The following is a 19121-nucleotide window of genomic DNA, read 5'->3' as shown; positions in this document are numbered from 1 at the left end:
CCGCTGCCCCTACCCCCTGTACCCAGCACCACACACACTGCCCCTTGTACCAAGCACCACACACACTGCCCCTTGTACCAAGCACCACACACACTGCCCCTGTACCCAGCACCACACACACTGCCCCCTGTACCCCAGCACCACACACACTGTCCCTGTACCCAGCACCACACACACTGCCCCCTGTACCCCAGCACCACACACACTGTCCCTGTACCCAGCACCACACACACTGTCCCTGTATCCAGCACCACACACACTGTCCCTGTACCCCAGCACCACACACACTGCCCCTGTATCCAGCACCACACACACTGCCCCTGTACCCCAGCACCACACACACTGCCCCTGTATCCAGCACCACACACACTGCCCCTGTACCCCAGCACCACACACACTGCCCCTGTATCCAGCACCACACACACTGTCCCTGTTCCCCAGCACCACACACACTGCCCCTGTATCCAGCACCACACACACTGCCCCTGTACCCCAGCACCACACACACTGTTCCTGTATCCAGCACAACACACACTGTCCCTGTACCCCAGCACCACACACACTGCCCCTGTACCCAGCACCACACACACTGCCCCTGTATCCAGCACCACACACACTGCCCCTGTACCCCAGCACCACACACACTGCCCCTGTATCCAGCACCACACACACTGTCCCTGTACCCAAGCACCACACACACTGCCCCTGTATCCAGCACCACACACACTGCCCCTGTATCCAGCACCACACACACTGCCCCTGTATCCAGCACCACACACACTGCCCCTGTATTCCAGCACCACACACACTGCCCCTGTACCCCAGCACCACGCACACTGCCCCATGTACCCAGCACCCACTGCCCTCTGTACCGAGCCCCTCAACCACTGCCCCCTCTACCGAGCACCACACACACTGCCCCCTGTACCCAGCACCACACATGCTGCCCCCTGTACCCAGCACCACACACACTGCTCCTGTACCCAGCACCACACACACTGCCCCCTGTACCCAGCCTCTCACCCACTGCCCCCTCTACCCAGCACCTCACACGCTGCCCTCTGTACCCCAGCACCGCACACACTGCCCCTGTACCCCAGCACCACACACACTGTCCCTGTACCCAGCACCACACACACTGCCCCTGTACCCCAGCACCACACACGCTGTCCCTGTACCCAGCACCACACACACTGTCCCTGTACCCAGCACCACACACACTGTCCCTGTACCCAGCACCACAAACACTGTCCCTGTACCCAGCACCACACATACTGCCCCTGTATCCCAGCACCACACACACTGCCCCTGTACCGAGCACCACACACACTGCCCCCTGTACCCAGCACCACACACACTGCCCCTGTATCCAGCACCACACACTGCCCTCTGTACCCAGCCCCTCACCCGCTGCCCCTGCCCCCTGTACCCAGCACCACACACACTGCCCCTTGTACCAAGCACCACACACACTGCCCCTTGTACCAAGCACCACACACACTGCCCCTGTACCCAGCACCACACACACTGCCCCCTGTACCCAGCACCACACACACTGCCCCTGTATCCAGCACCACACACTGCCCTCTGTACCCAGCCCCTCACCCGCTGCCCCTGCCCCCTGTACCCAGCACCACACACACTGCCCCTTGTACCAAGCACCACACACACTGCCCCTTGTACCAAGCACCACACACACTGCCCCTGTACCCAGCACCACACACACTGCCCCCTGTACCCCAGCACCACACACACTGTCCCTGTACCCAGCACCACACACACTGCCCCCTGTACCCCAGCACCACACACACTGTCCCTGTACCCAGCACCACACACATTGTCCCTGTATCCAGCACCACACACACTGTCCCTGTATCCAGCACCACACACACTGCCCCTGTATCCAGCACACACACACTGTCCCTGTACACAGCACCACACACACTGCCCCTATATCCAGCACCACACACACTGCCCCTGTACCCCAGCACCACACACACTGCCCCTGTATCCAGCACCACACACACTGCCCCTGTACCCCAGCACCACACACACTGCCCCTGTATCCAGCACCACACACACTGCCCCTGTATCCAGCACCACACACACTGCCCCTGTATCCAGCACCACACACACTGCCCCTGTACCCCAGCACCACACACACTGCCCCTGTACCCCAGCACCACGCACACTGCCCCATGTACCCAGCACCCACTGCCCTCTGTACCGAGCCCCTCAACCACTGCCCCCTCTACCGAGCACCACACACACTGCCCCCTGTACCCAGCACCACACATGCTGCCCCCTGTACCCAGCACCACACACACTGCTCCTGTACCCAGCACCACACACACTGCCCCCTCTACCCAGCACCTCACACGCTGCCCTCTGTACCCCAGCACCGCACACACTGCCCCTGTACCCCAGCACCACACACACTGTCCCTGTACCCAGCACCACACACACTGCCCCTGTACCCCAGCACCACACACGCTGTCCCTGTACCCAGCACCACACACACTGTCCCTGTACCCAGCACCACACACACTGTCCCTGTACCCAGCATCACAAACACTGTCCCTGTACCCAGCACCACACACACTGCCCCTGTATCCCAGCACCACACACACTGCCCCTGTACCGAGCACCACACACACTGCCCCCTGTACCCAGCACCACACACACTGCCCCTGTATCCAGCACCACACACACTGCCCTCTGTACCCAGCCCCTCACCCGCTGCCCCTGCCCCCTGTACCCAGCACCACACACACTGCCCCTTGTACCAAGCACCACACACACTGCCCCTTGTACCAAGCACCACACACACTGCCCCTGTACCCAGCACCACACACACTGCCCCCTGTACCCCAGCACCACACACACTGTCCCTGTACCCAGCACCACACACACTGTCCCTGTATCCAGCACCACACACACTGTCCCTGTATCCAGCACCACACACACACTGCCCCTGTATCCAGCACCACACACACTGTCCCTGTACCCAGCACCACACACACTGCCCCCTGTACCCCAGCACCACACACACTGTCCCTGTACCCAGCACCACACACACTGTCCCTGTACCCAGCACCACACACACTGCCCCTGTATCCAGCACCACACACACTGCCCTCTGTACCCAGCACCACACACACTGTCCCTATATCCAGCACCACACACACTGCCCCCTGTACCCAGCACCACACACACTGCCCCTGTATCCAGCACCACACACACTGCCCCTGTACCCCAGCACCACACACACTGCCCCTGTATCCAGCACCACACACACTGTCCCTTGTACCAAGCACCACACACACTGCCCCTTGTACCAAGCACCACACACACTGCCCCTTGTACCAAGCACCACACACACTGCCCCTTGTACCAAGCACCACACACACTGCCCTCTGTACCCAGCACCACACACACTGCCCCTTGTACCAAGCACCACACACACTGCCCCTGTACCCAGCACCACACACACTGCCCCCTGTACCCCAGCACCACACACACTGTCCCTGTACCCAGCACCACACACACTGTCCCTGTATCCAGCACCACACACACTGTCCCTGTATCCAGCACCACACACACTGCCCCTGTATCCAGCACCACACACACTGTCCCTGTATCCAGCACCACACACACTGCCCCTGTACCCAGCACCACACACACTGCCCTCTGTACCCAGGCCCTCACCCACTGCCCCTGCCTCCTGTACCCAGCACCACACACACTGCCCCTGTATCCAGCACCACACACACTGCCCCTGTACTCAGCCTCTCACCCACTGCCCCCTGTATCCAGCACCACACACACTGCCCCCTGTATCCAGCACCACACACACTGCCCCTGTACCCAGCACCACACACACTGCCCCCTGTATCCAGCACCACACACACTGCCCCTGTACTCAGCCTCTCACCCACTGCCCCCTCTATCCAGCACCACACACGCTGCCCCCTGTACCCAGCACCACACATGCTGTCACCTCTACCCCGCACCACACACACTGCCCCCTGTACCCAGCACCACACACACTGCCCCCTGTATCTAGCACCACACACACTGCCCCCTGTACCCAGCACCACACACACTGCCCCCTGTACCCAGCACCACACACACTGCCCCTGCCCCCTGTACCCAGCACCACACACACTGCCCCCTGTATCCAGCACCAAACACACTGCCCCATGTCTTAATTGATATGCTTATTTATGTTCATCACTTTTGTGTTGCACTTTGATGAAGGGGCAAGATCCCGAACCATCACATTTATTAAAAATATACCCTTAGGGATTTTTATGCATTTTACCGGATCGTCCAGACTCTGAGTGCTGCCCATTCTCCTGTTTGCTACACATCAGTGGGTGTGCCATACACTCACAGGGAGGGCACCGGAGCAAGTATTGTGTAAGTCCTGAGTGCCGGGGTCTGTTTGGTCTCTCTCTCTCTATCTATCTATCTATCTATCTATCTATCTATCTATCTATCTATCTATCTTTATTTATCTATTTTTTATTTATTTGCTTTCAGTGTAACTGACGCCTCAGTCACCATCCTGTCTGGGCCCGCCCCCTCTGATTTCCTGACTGCAGACCCCCTCACGTTCTCACGGAATGCTGGGGGGCCCTTTCAAAATTTTGCTCTGGGCTCCACAAAACTCTAGCTACGGCGCTGCACATACCCCACACACATCCCACACATACATATCCCACACACATGCCCCCCACACACATCCCATACACACATATCCTACACACACTTATCCCACACACTTATCCTATACACATCCCTCACACATGTCCCATACACTTATCCTATACAGATATCCCACACACATGTCCCACACACTTATCATATACAGCTATCCCTCACACATGTCCCACACACTTATCCTATACAGATATCCCTCACACATGTCCCACACACTTATCCTATACAGATATCCCTCACACATGTCCCACACACTTATCCTATACAGATATCCCTCACACATGTCCCACACACTTATCCTATACAGATATCCCACACACATGTCCCACACACTTATCCTATACAGATATCCCACACACATGTCCCACACACTTATCCTATACATATATCCCACACACATGTCCCACACACTTATCCTATACATATATCCCACACACATGTCCCACACACTTATCCTATACACATCCCACACACATGTCCCACACACTTATCCTATACATATATCCCACACACATGTCCCACACACTTATCCTATACAGATATCCCACACACATGTCCCACACACTTATCCTATACAGATATCCCACACACATGTCCCACACACTTATCCTATACATATATCCCACACACATGTCCCACACACTTATCCTATACATATATCCCACACACATGTCCCACACACTTATCCTATACACATCCCACACACATGTCCCACACACTTATCCTATACATATATCCCACACACATGTCCTATACAGATATCCCACACACATGTCCCACACACTTATCCTATACACATCCCACACACATGTCCCACACACTTATCCTATACAGATATCCCACACACATGTCCCACACACTTATCCTATATAGATATCCCTCACACATGTCCCACACACTTATCCAATACAGATATCCCACACACTTATCCTATACAGATATCCCACACATGTCCCACACACTTATCCTATACACATCCCTCACACATGTCCCACACACTTATCCTATACAGATATCCCACACACTTATCCTATACAGATATCCCACACACATGTCCCACACACTTATCCTATACAGATATCCCACACACATGTCCCACACACTTATCCTATACAGATATCCCACACACATGTCCCACACACTTATCCTATACAGATATCCCACACACATGTCCCACACACTTATCCTATACAGATATCCCACACACATGTCCCACACACTTATCCTATACAGATATCCCTCACACATGTCCCACACACTTATCCTATACCCATATCCCACACACATCCCATACACACATATCCTACACACACTTATCGCACACACTTATCCTATACAGATATCCCTCACACATGTCCCACACACTTATCCTATACACATCCCTCACACATGTCCCACACACTTATCCTATACAGATATCCCACACACATGTCCCACACACTTATCCTATACAGATATCCCACACACATGTCCCACACACTTATCCTATACAGATATCCCACACACATGTCCCACACACTTATCCTATACAGATATCCCACACACTTATCCTATACACATCCCACACACATGTCCCACACACTTATCCTATACAGATATCCCACACACATGTCCCACACACTTATCCTATACAGATATCCCACACACATGTCCCACACACTTATCCTATACAGATATCCCACACACTGTTAGGCGCCGGGGTCCGCTCGTCGGTGCGGCCCGGCGCCTAGCAACCAGGGACGCCGTACGCGTACAGCCGCCGGCTCCCTGGCAACGCTAGACGCCGGGCGCACGGAGCCGCACGGACCCTAGCAACGGGGACGTTACTGGCGGACCGCGTTCCCCGTTGCTGGGTCCATTTAAATTAAGTAGGGCACCTGTTTCCTGGCCGTGCAGCAAGGCAGCTGCACGGCATCCACGCAATTAGCCCTGTCAGCAGTTGATTGGAGGGCTTCAGTTTATATGCTCTTGCAGTGCCTCACACAGACGCCGGTAATAGCTTCCTGCATGCTGTCTCTGTTTGCTGAGAGTGTTTCCAGTCTTGCTGTATCCGGTCGTTCCTGTCCTCAGTTGTCCTGCACTCGGAAGTCGTCATCTTGTTCCTGGAGTCCTGACTGAGCACCGTTTAAACATCCAGTGGTGTTCGTGAGTCGCGGCGTTGCCGTGTGTTGCGGCTTGGCCGCTTTATTATTTATTACTTATTATTTGTGTTTCGGAGCATTTTGCAGAGGATTCCGCTCCCACAGATCCACTCTGGTATCCAGCGGTGCTGGGTAGGAGTTATGGACTAGTGGATTTTGGTTGTCCTTTTACCTGGCGGTTTTTCCGCACATACTTCAGGTTTGGTTAGTTAGCTTGTTGCCCTTGGCCTTTTGTTAGTCAGAGGTCCTCTTGTCATCATCCTGCCTCGGATTTCCCTTTGTCTCTCACTAAGACCGGGGGGCACCGGAGTTGGGCAGACATAATCCGCCTTTCAAACGTGGCTGCCAGGGGCTCAAGAAACCATAGTCTCGCAAGGGATTTCCGATAGCACGGGTGAGACAATAGAGTTAGGGCGCCAGGGGCAACTAGTCTTTCCTGCTCCCGTAACCAGCATTCCCTTCCAGTACTCTGGCCATTGTCATAAGATCTCCTCCGGTCAGGAGTACTGGAATCATAACATTATTACCGGCCAATACCAAAACTTAAAATTAAAACAGGGTTTAATTTTTTCCTTATTCAGTTTTGTAAGAGTTATCGGCCTCATGAATCCCACAGGTTTAGGGCCAAATCCTGGTCAGCTCCTAGTCAGCCAGATTCAAGAACTTACTCAGATGGTTCAGGATCTTTCCCTTCGGGTGAAGTCGCAGGAAAATCTTTTACGAACTTCCCCGAGGGTAGTACCTGAACCAAAAATGCACTTGCCTGACCGTTTTTCTGGTGATAGGAAAGAGTTTTTTAATTTTAAAGAATCCTGTAAACTTTATTTTCGTTTAAGACCGATCTCCTCAGGTACTGAATCTCAGCGGGTCGGGATTATTATTTCTTTGCTCCAGGGGGATCCTCAGACCTGGGCATTTGGTTTAAAAGCAGAGGATCCGGCGTTGTTGTCAGTAGACGCTTTTTTGGGGTCTTTAGGGCTCTTGTATGATGACCCTGATAGAGAGGCATCCGCTGAGAGTCAGTTGCGCGCTCTCAGACAGGGTAGAAATCCTGCAGAGGTTTATTGTACGGAGTTTCGCCGTTGGTCGAACAACTGTGGCTGGAATGACCCAGCCCTGCGCAGTCAGTTTCGCCTCGGCTTATCAGAGTCTATAAAAGACAGTCTCCTTCAGTATCCCGCTCCTGAGACTCTCGATAAACTCATGGAGCTTTCTATTAAGATTGATCGTCGTCTCAGAGAGCGGAGGGCTGAAAAAGGAGCACCTGTCAGGTCTACTCCATGTGTATATTCCATTCCTGAGGACGTAGAGGAGCCCATGCAGATGGGTCTCTCCCGGCTGTCTCCAGAAGAAAGAGCCAGAAGGCAAAACTCTGGTCTTTGTTTGTACTGTGGGGGTAAGGGACATTTTGCCCGTAATTGTCCGAACAAGTCGGGAAACGCCTCGACCAAGTGAATTGTGAGGGGGTTCACTTCGGTCTGCAGCTTATCTCCTTGAATAACTCCCTTTTAGTCCCAGCTAAAGTTTCCTTTGGCAGCCTCAGTTCTTCGGTGTCGGCTTTTGTTGACAGTGGAGCTGCAGGGAACTTTATGGACTTAACTTGGGCCAAGGCCTTAGGCATTCCTCAGTTAGCCTTGGGTAGGTGTGTCACCATGCATGGTTTAGATGGGAGTCCTTTGTCCAATGGGGTTATTTCCCTCTGTACACCCCCTGTACTACTTACGGTAGGAGCTCTTCATTCCGAAAAGATCGAGTTCTTCCTTACCCATTGTCCAGCAGTTCCAGTGGTTCTGGGTCACCCTTGGCTGGCCTTTCATAATCCCACCATTGATTGGCGGTCGGGGGAGATTTCAGAATGGGGTACCATCTGTAATAAGGAATGTATTACGTTTCCCGTCAGAATAGCAACTGCCATTCCTGAACTCATTCCCGTGGAATACCAGGACTTTGTTGATGTGTTTTCCAAGGGCAATGCGGACATTCTGCCTCCCCATCGGCCTTATGATTGTGCTATTGAGCTAATTCCTGGTGCCACATTGCCAAAGGGAAGGTTATATGCTTTATCCGGGCCAGAAACTGCGGCCATGAATGAGTATGTTAAGGAGAGCCTAGGGAAAGGATTTATTAGGCCATCTAAATCCCCTTTAAGTGCAGGCTTCTTCTTTGTGGAAAAAAAAGATGGATCACTCAGACCTTGCATTGACTTTAGAGCCCTGAATAAGATCTCAGTTAAAAATACTTATCCTCTGCCGCTGATTTCTGTCCTCTTTGATCAGCTGCGTTCGGCTGTGATTTTTTCTAAAATTGACCTAAGGGGAGCGTATAACCTCATCCGAATCAAGTCTGGAGATGAGTGGAAGACGGCATTCAGTACTCAGTCGGGTCATTACGAGTATCTGGTGATGCCGTTCGGCTTGTCTAACGCTCCAGCAGTTTTCCAGGATCTCATTAACGATGTGCTCCGTGACTTCCTAGGAAGATTCGTGGTCGTTTACTTAGACGACATCCTGATTTATTCTGACTCAATTGAACAACATGTTACCCAGGTGCGTCAGGTTCTTCAAAAATTACGTGAAAATCATCTATATGCCAAGCTGGAGAAGTGTGAGTTTCATGTCACGGAGGTATCCTTTTTAGGGTACATTATTTCCCCTCGGGGATTCTGCATGGAACCTAAGAAGCTCCAAGCCATCCTTAGTTGGGCGCAACCCACCAATTTAAAAGCAATTCAGCGCTTTTTAGGGTTTGCGAATTATTATAGAAGATTTATTCATTCTTTTTCCGACCTGGTTGCTCCCCTTGTGGCACTGACTAAGAAGGGAGCGGATCCTACCAACTGGTCACGTGAAGCTGAGTTATCCTTTCAGGCCTTGAAACAAGCTTTTGTCTCAGCTCCAGTCCTCAGACATCCCAACCCAGAATTGCCCTTCGTTGTTGAGGTTGATGCCTCGGAGGTTGGAGTGGGGGCTATCCTATCTCAAAAGGATCCGGAGTCTCTGGAACTACATCCTTGTGCCTTTATGTCCAGGAAATTCTCATCCGCTGAATCCAACTACGATGTTGGTAACCGGGAGTTACTGGCTATTAAATGGGCTATCGAGGAGTGGAGGCATTGGCTTGAGGGAGCAACACATACCATTTCAGTATTGACTGACCACAAAAATCTTCAGTACATCGAATCAGCTAAGCGGCTGAATGCCCGGCAGGCTCGTTGGGCTTTATTTTTTACTCGTTTCAAGTTTATTATCACTTTCAGGCCAGGTTCCAAGAATACCAAGGCGGATGCCCTGTCACGCAGTTTTCTTCCAGTTCATAATAACAGTCCTGTTACTCCCATACTTCCGTCTTCAGTCATTCGGGCAGGCCTCACACAAGATTTATTTACCCAGTTAAAGCAGCTTCAACATCAAGCTCCTGGAAATACTCCTGCTGGTCGTCTTTATGTCCCTGAGTTTTTGAGAGCTACTGTTTTGACTGAGTTTCATGATAGCAAAGTTGCCGGGCATCCGGGGATCTCTAAGACTTTGGAATTAGTCTCCCGCTCAGTATGGTGGCCTGGTCTTTATAAAGACATTAAGGAGTTTGTTTTTTCTTGTCAGGTCTGTGCACAGCATAAGGTTCCCCGTTCCTTGCCTATCGGGCAACTTATGCCCTTAAATGTTCCTCTCAGGCCATGGTCTCATATTTCCATGGATTTTGTGGTAGACCTCCCTCTGTCAGCCGGATTCCGAGTCATATGGGTGGTAGTGGACCGTTTTAGCAAGATGGCTCATTTCATTGCTCTTCCCCGACTGCCATCTGCCCAGGGATTGCCTGTTTTGTTTCTCCGCCATGTTTTCAGACTTCATGGGTTGCCCACTGATATTGTTTCTGATCGGGGTCCACAATTCATTGCACAATTCTGGAGGTCTTTTTGTGCTTCATTAAAGATGAAATTGTCTTTAACATCCGGCTACCATCCCCAGTCCAACGGGCAAACCGAGCGAGTTAACCAATCATTGAAACAGTATTTGCGTTTGTACTCAGCCAAACTCCAGAATGATTGGTCCGAGTTTCTTCCTTTGGCGGAGTTTGCTTACAATAATTCTTGTCATTCCTCCACTAATGTGTCTCCATTCTTTTCAGTTTTTGGTTTTCACCCCAGAGCTAATTCTTTTTTTCAACATTCTTCAGTTTCCTCGCTAACCTTAACCTCTCATCTCAGAGTCATTTGGAAAAAAGTGCACCTTGCTCTCAGAAAAGCGGCCTTTCGAGAGAAAAGATTTTCTGACAGGCTCCGACGTCCTTGCACTTTTAAGGTGGGAGATAGGGTATGGTTGTCGACTCGTAACATTAGACTTCGACAATCCTCAGCTAGATTGGGCCCAAAATGTATTGGACCATTTCATATTATTAAAAAAATCAACCCAGTTGCTTTCCGGTTACGTTTACCAAGAGCTATCCGGATCGGAAATACGTTCCATTGTTCCCTGTTGAAACCATACGTTTCTTCCAGTAGATTTCCTCGGAAGATCTCTCAGGGGAAATCTCCAGTAGATGTACAGGGACAACAGGAGTTCTTGGTGGAGAAGGTTCTCGATTCCAAATTGTCCCGGGGTCGGCTTTATTTTCTGGTGCACTGGAGAGGCTATGGTCCAGAGGAAAGGTCTTGGGTCCTGGATAAGGATCTCCATGCCCCGAGGCTCAAGAGGGCATTTTTTCGGGAATTTCCTCAGAAACCTGGCTTTAGGGGTTCCTTGACCCCTCCTCAAGGGGGGGGTGCTGTTAGGCGCCGGGGTCCGCTCGTCGGTGCGGCCCGGCGCCTAGCAACCAGGGACGCCGTACGCGTACAGCCGCCGGCTCCCTGGCAACGCTAGACGCCGGGCGCACGGAGCCGCACGGACCCTAGCAACGGGGACGCCACTGGCGGACCGCGTTCCCCGTTGCTGGGTCCATTTAAATTAAGTAGGGCACCTGTTTCCTGGCCGTGCAGCAAGGCAGCTGCACGGCATCCACGCAATTAGCCCTGTCAGCAGTTGATTGGAGGGCTTCAGTTTATATGCTCTTGCAGTGCCTCACACAGACGCCGGTAATAGCTTCCTGCATGCTGTCTCTGTTTGCTGAGAGTGTTTCCAGTCTTGCTGTATCCGGTCGTTCCAGTCCTCAGTTGTCCTGCACTCGGAAGTCGTCATCTTGTTCCTGGAGTCCTGACTGAGCACTGTTTAAACATCCAGTGGTGTTCGTGAGTCGCGGCGTTGCCGTGTGTTGCGGCTTGGCCGCTTTATTATTTATTACTTATTATTTGTGTTTCGGAGCATTTTGCGGAGGATTCCGCTCCCACATATCCACTCTGGTATCCAGCGGTGCTGGGTAGGAGTTATGGACTAGTGGATTTTGGTTGTCCTTTTACCTGGCGGTTTTTCCGCACATACTTCAGGTTTGGTTAGTTAGCTTGTTGCCCTTGGCCTTTTGTTAGTCAGAGGTCCTCTTGTCATCATCCTGCCTCGGATTTCCCTTTGTCTCTCACTAAGACCGGGGGGCACCGGAGTTGGGCAGACATAATCCGCCTTTCAAACGTGGCTGCCAGGGGCTCAAGAAACCATAGTCTCGCAAGGGATTTCCGATAGCACGGGTGAGACAATAGAGTTAGGGCGCCAGGGGCAACTAGTCTTTCCTGCTCCCGTAACCAGCATTCCCTTCCAGTACTCTGGCCATTGTCATAAGATCTCCTCCGGTCAGGAGTACTGGAATCATAACACACACATGTCCCACACACTTATCCTATACAGATATCCCTCACACATGTCCCACACACTTATCCTATACAGATATCCCTCACACATGTCCCACACACTTATCCTATACAGATATCCCACACACATGTCCCACACACTTATCCTATACAGATATCCCACACACATGTCCCACACACTTATCCTATACAGATATCCCTCACACATGTCCCACACACTTATCCTTTACAGATATCCCTCACACATGTCCCACACACTTATCCTATACAGATATCCCTCACACATGTCCCACACACTTATCCTATACAGATATCCCTCACACATGTCCCACACACTTATCCTATACATATATCCCACACACATGTCCCACACACTTATCCTATACAGATATCCCACACACATGTCCCACACACTTATCCTATACAGATATCCCACACACATGTCCCACACACTTATCCTATAAAGATATCCCACACACATGTCCCACACACTTATCCTATACAGATATCCCACACACATGTCCCACACACTTATCCTATACAGATATCACACACACATGTCCCACACACTTATCCTATACAGATATCCCTCACACATGTCCCACACACTTATCCTATACATATATCCCACACACATGTCCCACACACTTATCCTATACAGATATCCCACACACATGTCCCACACACTTATCCTATACAGATATCCCTCACACATGTCCCACACACTTATCCTATACATATATCCCACACACATGTCCCACACACTTATCCTATACAGATATCCCACACACATGTCCCACACACTTATCCTATACAGATATCCCACACACATGTCCCACACACTTATCCTATACAGATATCCCACACACATGTCCCACACACTTATCCTATACAGATATCCCACACACATGTCCCACACACTTATCCTATACAGATATCCCTCACACATGTCCCACACACTTATCCTATACATATATCCCACACACATGTCCCACACACTTATCCTATACCCATATCCCACACACTTATCCTATACAGATATCCCACACACATGTCCCACACACTTATCCTATACACACTAACCCCATACACATGTCCCACACACTAGTCCCAAACTCATGTCTCACACAGACTTACCCCACACACTTACCTAGGGTATAAAAACCTCATCTCTTTAATTCTGGACACGTAATAAGTACACAGGTTCTGTGGCTGATTAAAATCAGGTGACATGGAGTCTTGAAGTCAGCCAGCCACAGAACCTGTGTAATTAACATATGTCCAGAATTAAAGGGATGAGGTGGTAATCCTACACTTACCCCACACACATGTCCCACACACTTATCCCACACACATATCCCTTACACTTATCCTATACACATATCCCACACACTTATCATATACACATATCCCACACACTTATCATATACACATATCCCACACACTTATCCTATACACATATCCCACACACTTATCATATACGCATATCCCACACACTTATCCTATACACATATCCCACACACTTATCCCACACACATATCCCTTACACTTATCCTATACACATATCCCACACACTTATCATATACACATATCCCACACACTTATCCTATACACATATCCCACACACTTATCCTATACACATATCCCTTACACTTATCCTATACACATATCCCACACACTTATCCTATACACATATCCCACACACTTATCCTATACACATATCCCACACACTTATCCTATACACATATTCCACACACTTATCCTATACACATATCCCACACACTTATCCTATACACATATACCACACACTTATCCTATACACATATCCCACACACTTATCCTATACACATATCCCACACACTTATCATATACACATATCCCACACACTTATCCTATACACATATCCCACACACTTACCCTATACACATATCCCACACACTTATCCTATACACATATCCCACACACTTATCCTATACACATATCCCACACACTTATCCTATACACATATCCCACACACTTATCATATACACATATCCCACACACTTATCCTATACACATATCCCACACACTTATCCTATACGGGTGGTCTTCTGTTTGCCGGCGGTCGGGCTCCCGGCGCTCAGTATACCGGCGCCGGGAGCCCGACAGCCGGCATACCGACACTTATTTTCCCTCGTGTGGGTCCACGACCCCCATAGAGGGAGAATAAAATAGTGTGGAACGCGTAGCGCGCCACCATGCCCGTAGCGTGGCGAGCGCAGCGAGCCCGCAAGGGGCTCATTTGCGCTCGCCAAGCTGTCGGTAAGCCGGCGGTCGGGCTCCCGGCGCCGGGATGCTGGTCGCCGGGAGCCCGACCGCCGGCCAGCCTTAGTGAACCCATCCTATACACATATCCCACACACTTGTTCCACACACACATATCACACACACTTATCCCATACATATCCCACACACACACATCCCACACAAACATATCCCACACACATGTCCCACACACTTATCCTATCACACTCATGTCCCACACACTTATCCCATACACTTATCCCATACATATATATCACACACTTATCCTATACACATATCCCACACACTTATCATATACACATATCCCACACACTTATCCTATACACATATCCCACACACTTACCCTATACACATATCCCACACACTTATCCTATACACATATCCCACACACTTATCCTATACACATATCCCACACACTTATCCTATACACATATCCCACACACTTATCATATACACATATCCCACACACTTATCCTATACACATATCCCACACACTTATCCTATACGGGTGGTCTTCTGTTTGCCGGCGGTCGGGCTCCCGGCGCTCAGTATACCGGCGCCGGGAGCCCGACAGCCGGCATACCGACACTTATTTTCCCTCGTGTGGGTCCACGACCCCCATAGAGGGAGAATAAAATAGTGTGGCGCGCGTAGCGCGCCACCATGCCCGTAGCGTGGCGAGCGCAGCGAGCCCGCAAGGGGCTCATTTGCGCTCGCCAAGCTGTCGGTAAGCCGGCGGTCGGGCTCCCGGCGCCGGGATGCTGGTCGCCGGGAGCCCGACCGCCGGCCAGCCTTAGTGAACCCATCCTATACACATATCCCACACACTTGTTCCACACACACATATCACACACACTTATCCCATACATATCCCACACACACACATCCCACACAAACATATCCCACACACATGTCCCACACACTTATCCTATCACACTCATGTCCCACACACTTATCCCATACACTTATCCCATACATATATATCACACACTTATCCTATACACATATCCCACACACTTATTATATACACATACCCCGCACACATATAACACACACACGTATCCCATACATATCCCACACTTACATATCCCATACATATCCCACACACATATTCCACACACACATATACCACACATATACCATACACACCTATACCACACATATATACCACACACATGTCCCTTACATATCCCACACTCACATACCATACACACCTATACCACACATATATACCACCCACATGTCCCTTACATATCCCACACACATACCATACACACCTATACCACACATATATACCACACACATGTCCCTTACATATCCCACACTCACATATCCCATACATATCCCACATTCACATATCCCATACATATCCCACACTCACATATCCCATACACACCTACAGTATACCACACACACATCCCACACACATGCCCCCACACACATATCACACACACACACACACACACACACACACACACACACACACACACACACACACACACATATATACCACACACATGTCCCACACACATCTGGATCATAAAGCATGAATAGTAAAACGTTAGCAGTTGTTGCATTTAATGACTGAACTAGAGACAATGTTAGGAAAGCATCAGTGGGTTCCTCCATTGTTATTGTTATAAATAACGGGTCCTCCTTACCCTCCTGAGCCAGGCAACAAGCCATCATTCCCAGTAGCCCCAGGACTATCAGCGTCTTCATGTTGCTGGTTACGTGTCCTCTGTGTCAGTGACGCTTATTAATAAGTCGCTGCTACTCCCAGACTCGTTATTGCAGCATCTGGGGTGTCTGTTACACATTATCTTATATGACAGTGTTCTTCTTCTGACGGTCGCTCACCAGATTCTCAGCTTATTACAGGAAGGAGTTTTGAAAGTTCGGGGGTTAGCCGCAAATATTTAGCATCCCATGAATGTATCACAGAGGTAGCCTATGGGCTACACATCGGAGTCTTAGCCGGCAATGGCGGCTGCGCATGAAGCCCCAGCAGCAAACTAAGTACATCACAGGAACTGTCCTTGCGGACGCTCAATAATACATTCATCTGGTAAAATGGCACCTCGCTATACGATTCTAGGCACCCAGATCGATGTGACATGATATCATGTTACATGATAGATAGATAGATAGATAGATAGATAGATAGATAGATAGATAGATAGATAGATAGGCAGAACCACATAGATGGAGTGTAATCTACCTCACTTTATTTCCATCTCAGGCAGGATACAGCTTTACATGCAGGTTTTGCAGGTCAGGTTTACAGGCAGTTCTTAAAACAGCAGCATAACATTCCATAACATTCCATATCTGGGGCCGGAGACCCTGGCGGCCACATGGTTAATGGCAGCCACGGCACGTAAGGGGTTAACCCTTTAAGTGCCCGGCGCCATTTTAAGGACAATAGGCGCTTGGAGCCACTGTTAAATGTACTTACGGCGCCAGGCGCGGACTGTTTAAAAATATGTTTAATAATGTGTCATATGTTACATCGTTGCGCAGTTGGAGAATGATGGACTGCACGGTTATAGAACCGCATGGATAGGGCACTTATGAAAAAAGTACAAGGTATTTTGTATCTAAAAAGGCCATGACGTTATTTCTTGAGACAATTGTGCATAGACAGTCGTATGGTAATTGTCCTAGCTCCAGCAGGGAATAGGTGACAATTGTGTTATGAGCCACGGCTGTGGCTCATTCCTGTTTTGCATGTCAGTTATGTATTTTATGTTTATAAGTTGTCTTGCAGGCCAGGATTTCCCGTTGCTCTGTTTTGGAATACTCTTGTTTGCTGCCGCTGGTGAGTCTGTGTAATTGCAGCTTGTTCCCATGTGTTCAGCCTCACCTGGCTGCTAATTGCATCTTGTCAGTTTGGAGTCATGCAACAGAGCAGCTGCATGAAATTACTAATTAGGCCTCTCTGTTATATGCTGGCTCAGTGCAGTTCACAGAGGCTGGTGATATTTCTAAGTTTCCAGTCTGCTTGAGTTCTGAGCTTGTTCCTGCCAGTTCCTGAATTCCTGTGTCAGTCCCTGTGTCGATTCATGTGTCTGATCCCGTGTCCTGCCGTTAAAGCGTTCCTGTCCTGAAGTCCAGTGGCTTTGCCTGTGCCTGGTCAAGTTTCTGGCTTCTTGGTGTCCACCGGTCTGTCGTTTGGGATTCTGCCTGTCCTCCAGTTCTGAGAGTCTGTGCCGGCAGCATTGGAGCTTCCTGTCCGTTTGCCAGTATTCGTACCGGTTCCGTGAATAGCGGCTCTGTCGCGTCCGTCGGCTTAGGCCGCTGTATTCTGTTATTATTCCTGTCACTGGTGTTTTGCAGAGGGTTCTGCTTATGCTGTCACCGCCGGTACACAAAAGTATTGTGTCGGCGTGTGGTCAGCATTTCCTTTGTTGTTCTTTTCCTTTGGCGGCAAGCCGCACATACATTTAGTTTTAGGCTAGTTAGTAGCCCCTGGCTTTGGTTGTTTCAGTTAGAGGGCCCCTTGTTATCACCCTGTCTCGGTACACTCTTTGTCTCTCATTAAGACCTGAGGGGGCATCGAAGTTGGGCAGACGTAATCCGCCCTTCAAACGCGGCTGCCATGGGCTCAAGCAACCATAGTCTCGCAAGAGTGTACTGACAGCACGGGCGAGACAACGGAGATAGGGCGCCAGGGGCTATTCACTTTCCATTCCCCTTTCCCAGCATTACGTCCTGGTGCTCTGGACTCACTTCATAACATCTCCCTTGTTCTGAGCACCAGGAACCTAACATTATCACCAGCCATACCACAAAAAAGAAATAAAACTTATTTTTTTCTTTTTTGGTCCAGTGTCTAGTCTAGTATCCAGTCCTGTTTAGAATTCAGTATGCAGAATCCAATCCGTTGTTTAAAAATCCAGTCCTGTCTTGTCTAGTTTAAAAATTCAGTCTTGTCTTGCCTTGTCTAGTCTTGCCTTGTCTTGTCTAGTTTTAAATCCTCCTATGTCTACTATGCAAGCCCTGCAGGCATCTCTCTCAGCCCTGCACCATGCTTTCAGTGCTTTGAGACCAGCGCGACTAGAAGTTTTGCAGCAATCCCTAAAACAACTGCAAAACCTTCTGACTGAAATCTTGCTCATCTTGCCAGAAGTCGTTGAGAGTACATCTATCTCTAAAGAGACTCTTGTTCACAGTATGGTGACAAGAGAATCCTCTGGTTTAATTGAAGAGAAAAGGTT

At 50.0% G+C, this 19121-nt stretch overlaps 1 protein-coding gene across 1 annotated transcript in view; it reads right to left on the bottom strand.

Annotated features, from left to right (window-relative positions):
* LOC134957155 (osteocalcin-like) overlaps positions 1 to 16689 on the bottom strand; it is a 52140-nt gene extending 35451 nt beyond the window's left edge. Inside the window, exon 1 of the mRNA XM_063938862.1 lies at positions 16563 to 16689. Coding sequence (XP_063794932.1) covers positions 16563 to 16623 — 61 coding nt within the window. The 5' untranslated portion in view covers positions 16624 to 16689. The remainder of the gene's footprint in view (positions 1 to 16562) is intronic.
* Between the last annotated feature and the right edge of the window lie 2432 nt (positions 16690 to 19121).

The sequence above is a fragment of the Pseudophryne corroboree genome, chromosome 9, assembly GCF_028390025.1.
Source record: "Pseudophryne corroboree isolate aPseCor3 chromosome 9, aPseCor3.hap2, whole genome shotgun sequence".
NCBI classification, from domain to species: domain Eukaryota; kingdom Metazoa; phylum Chordata; class Amphibia; order Anura; family Myobatrachidae; genus Pseudophryne; species Pseudophryne corroboree.
This window is presented reverse-complemented; position numbering and strand designations above follow the sequence as displayed.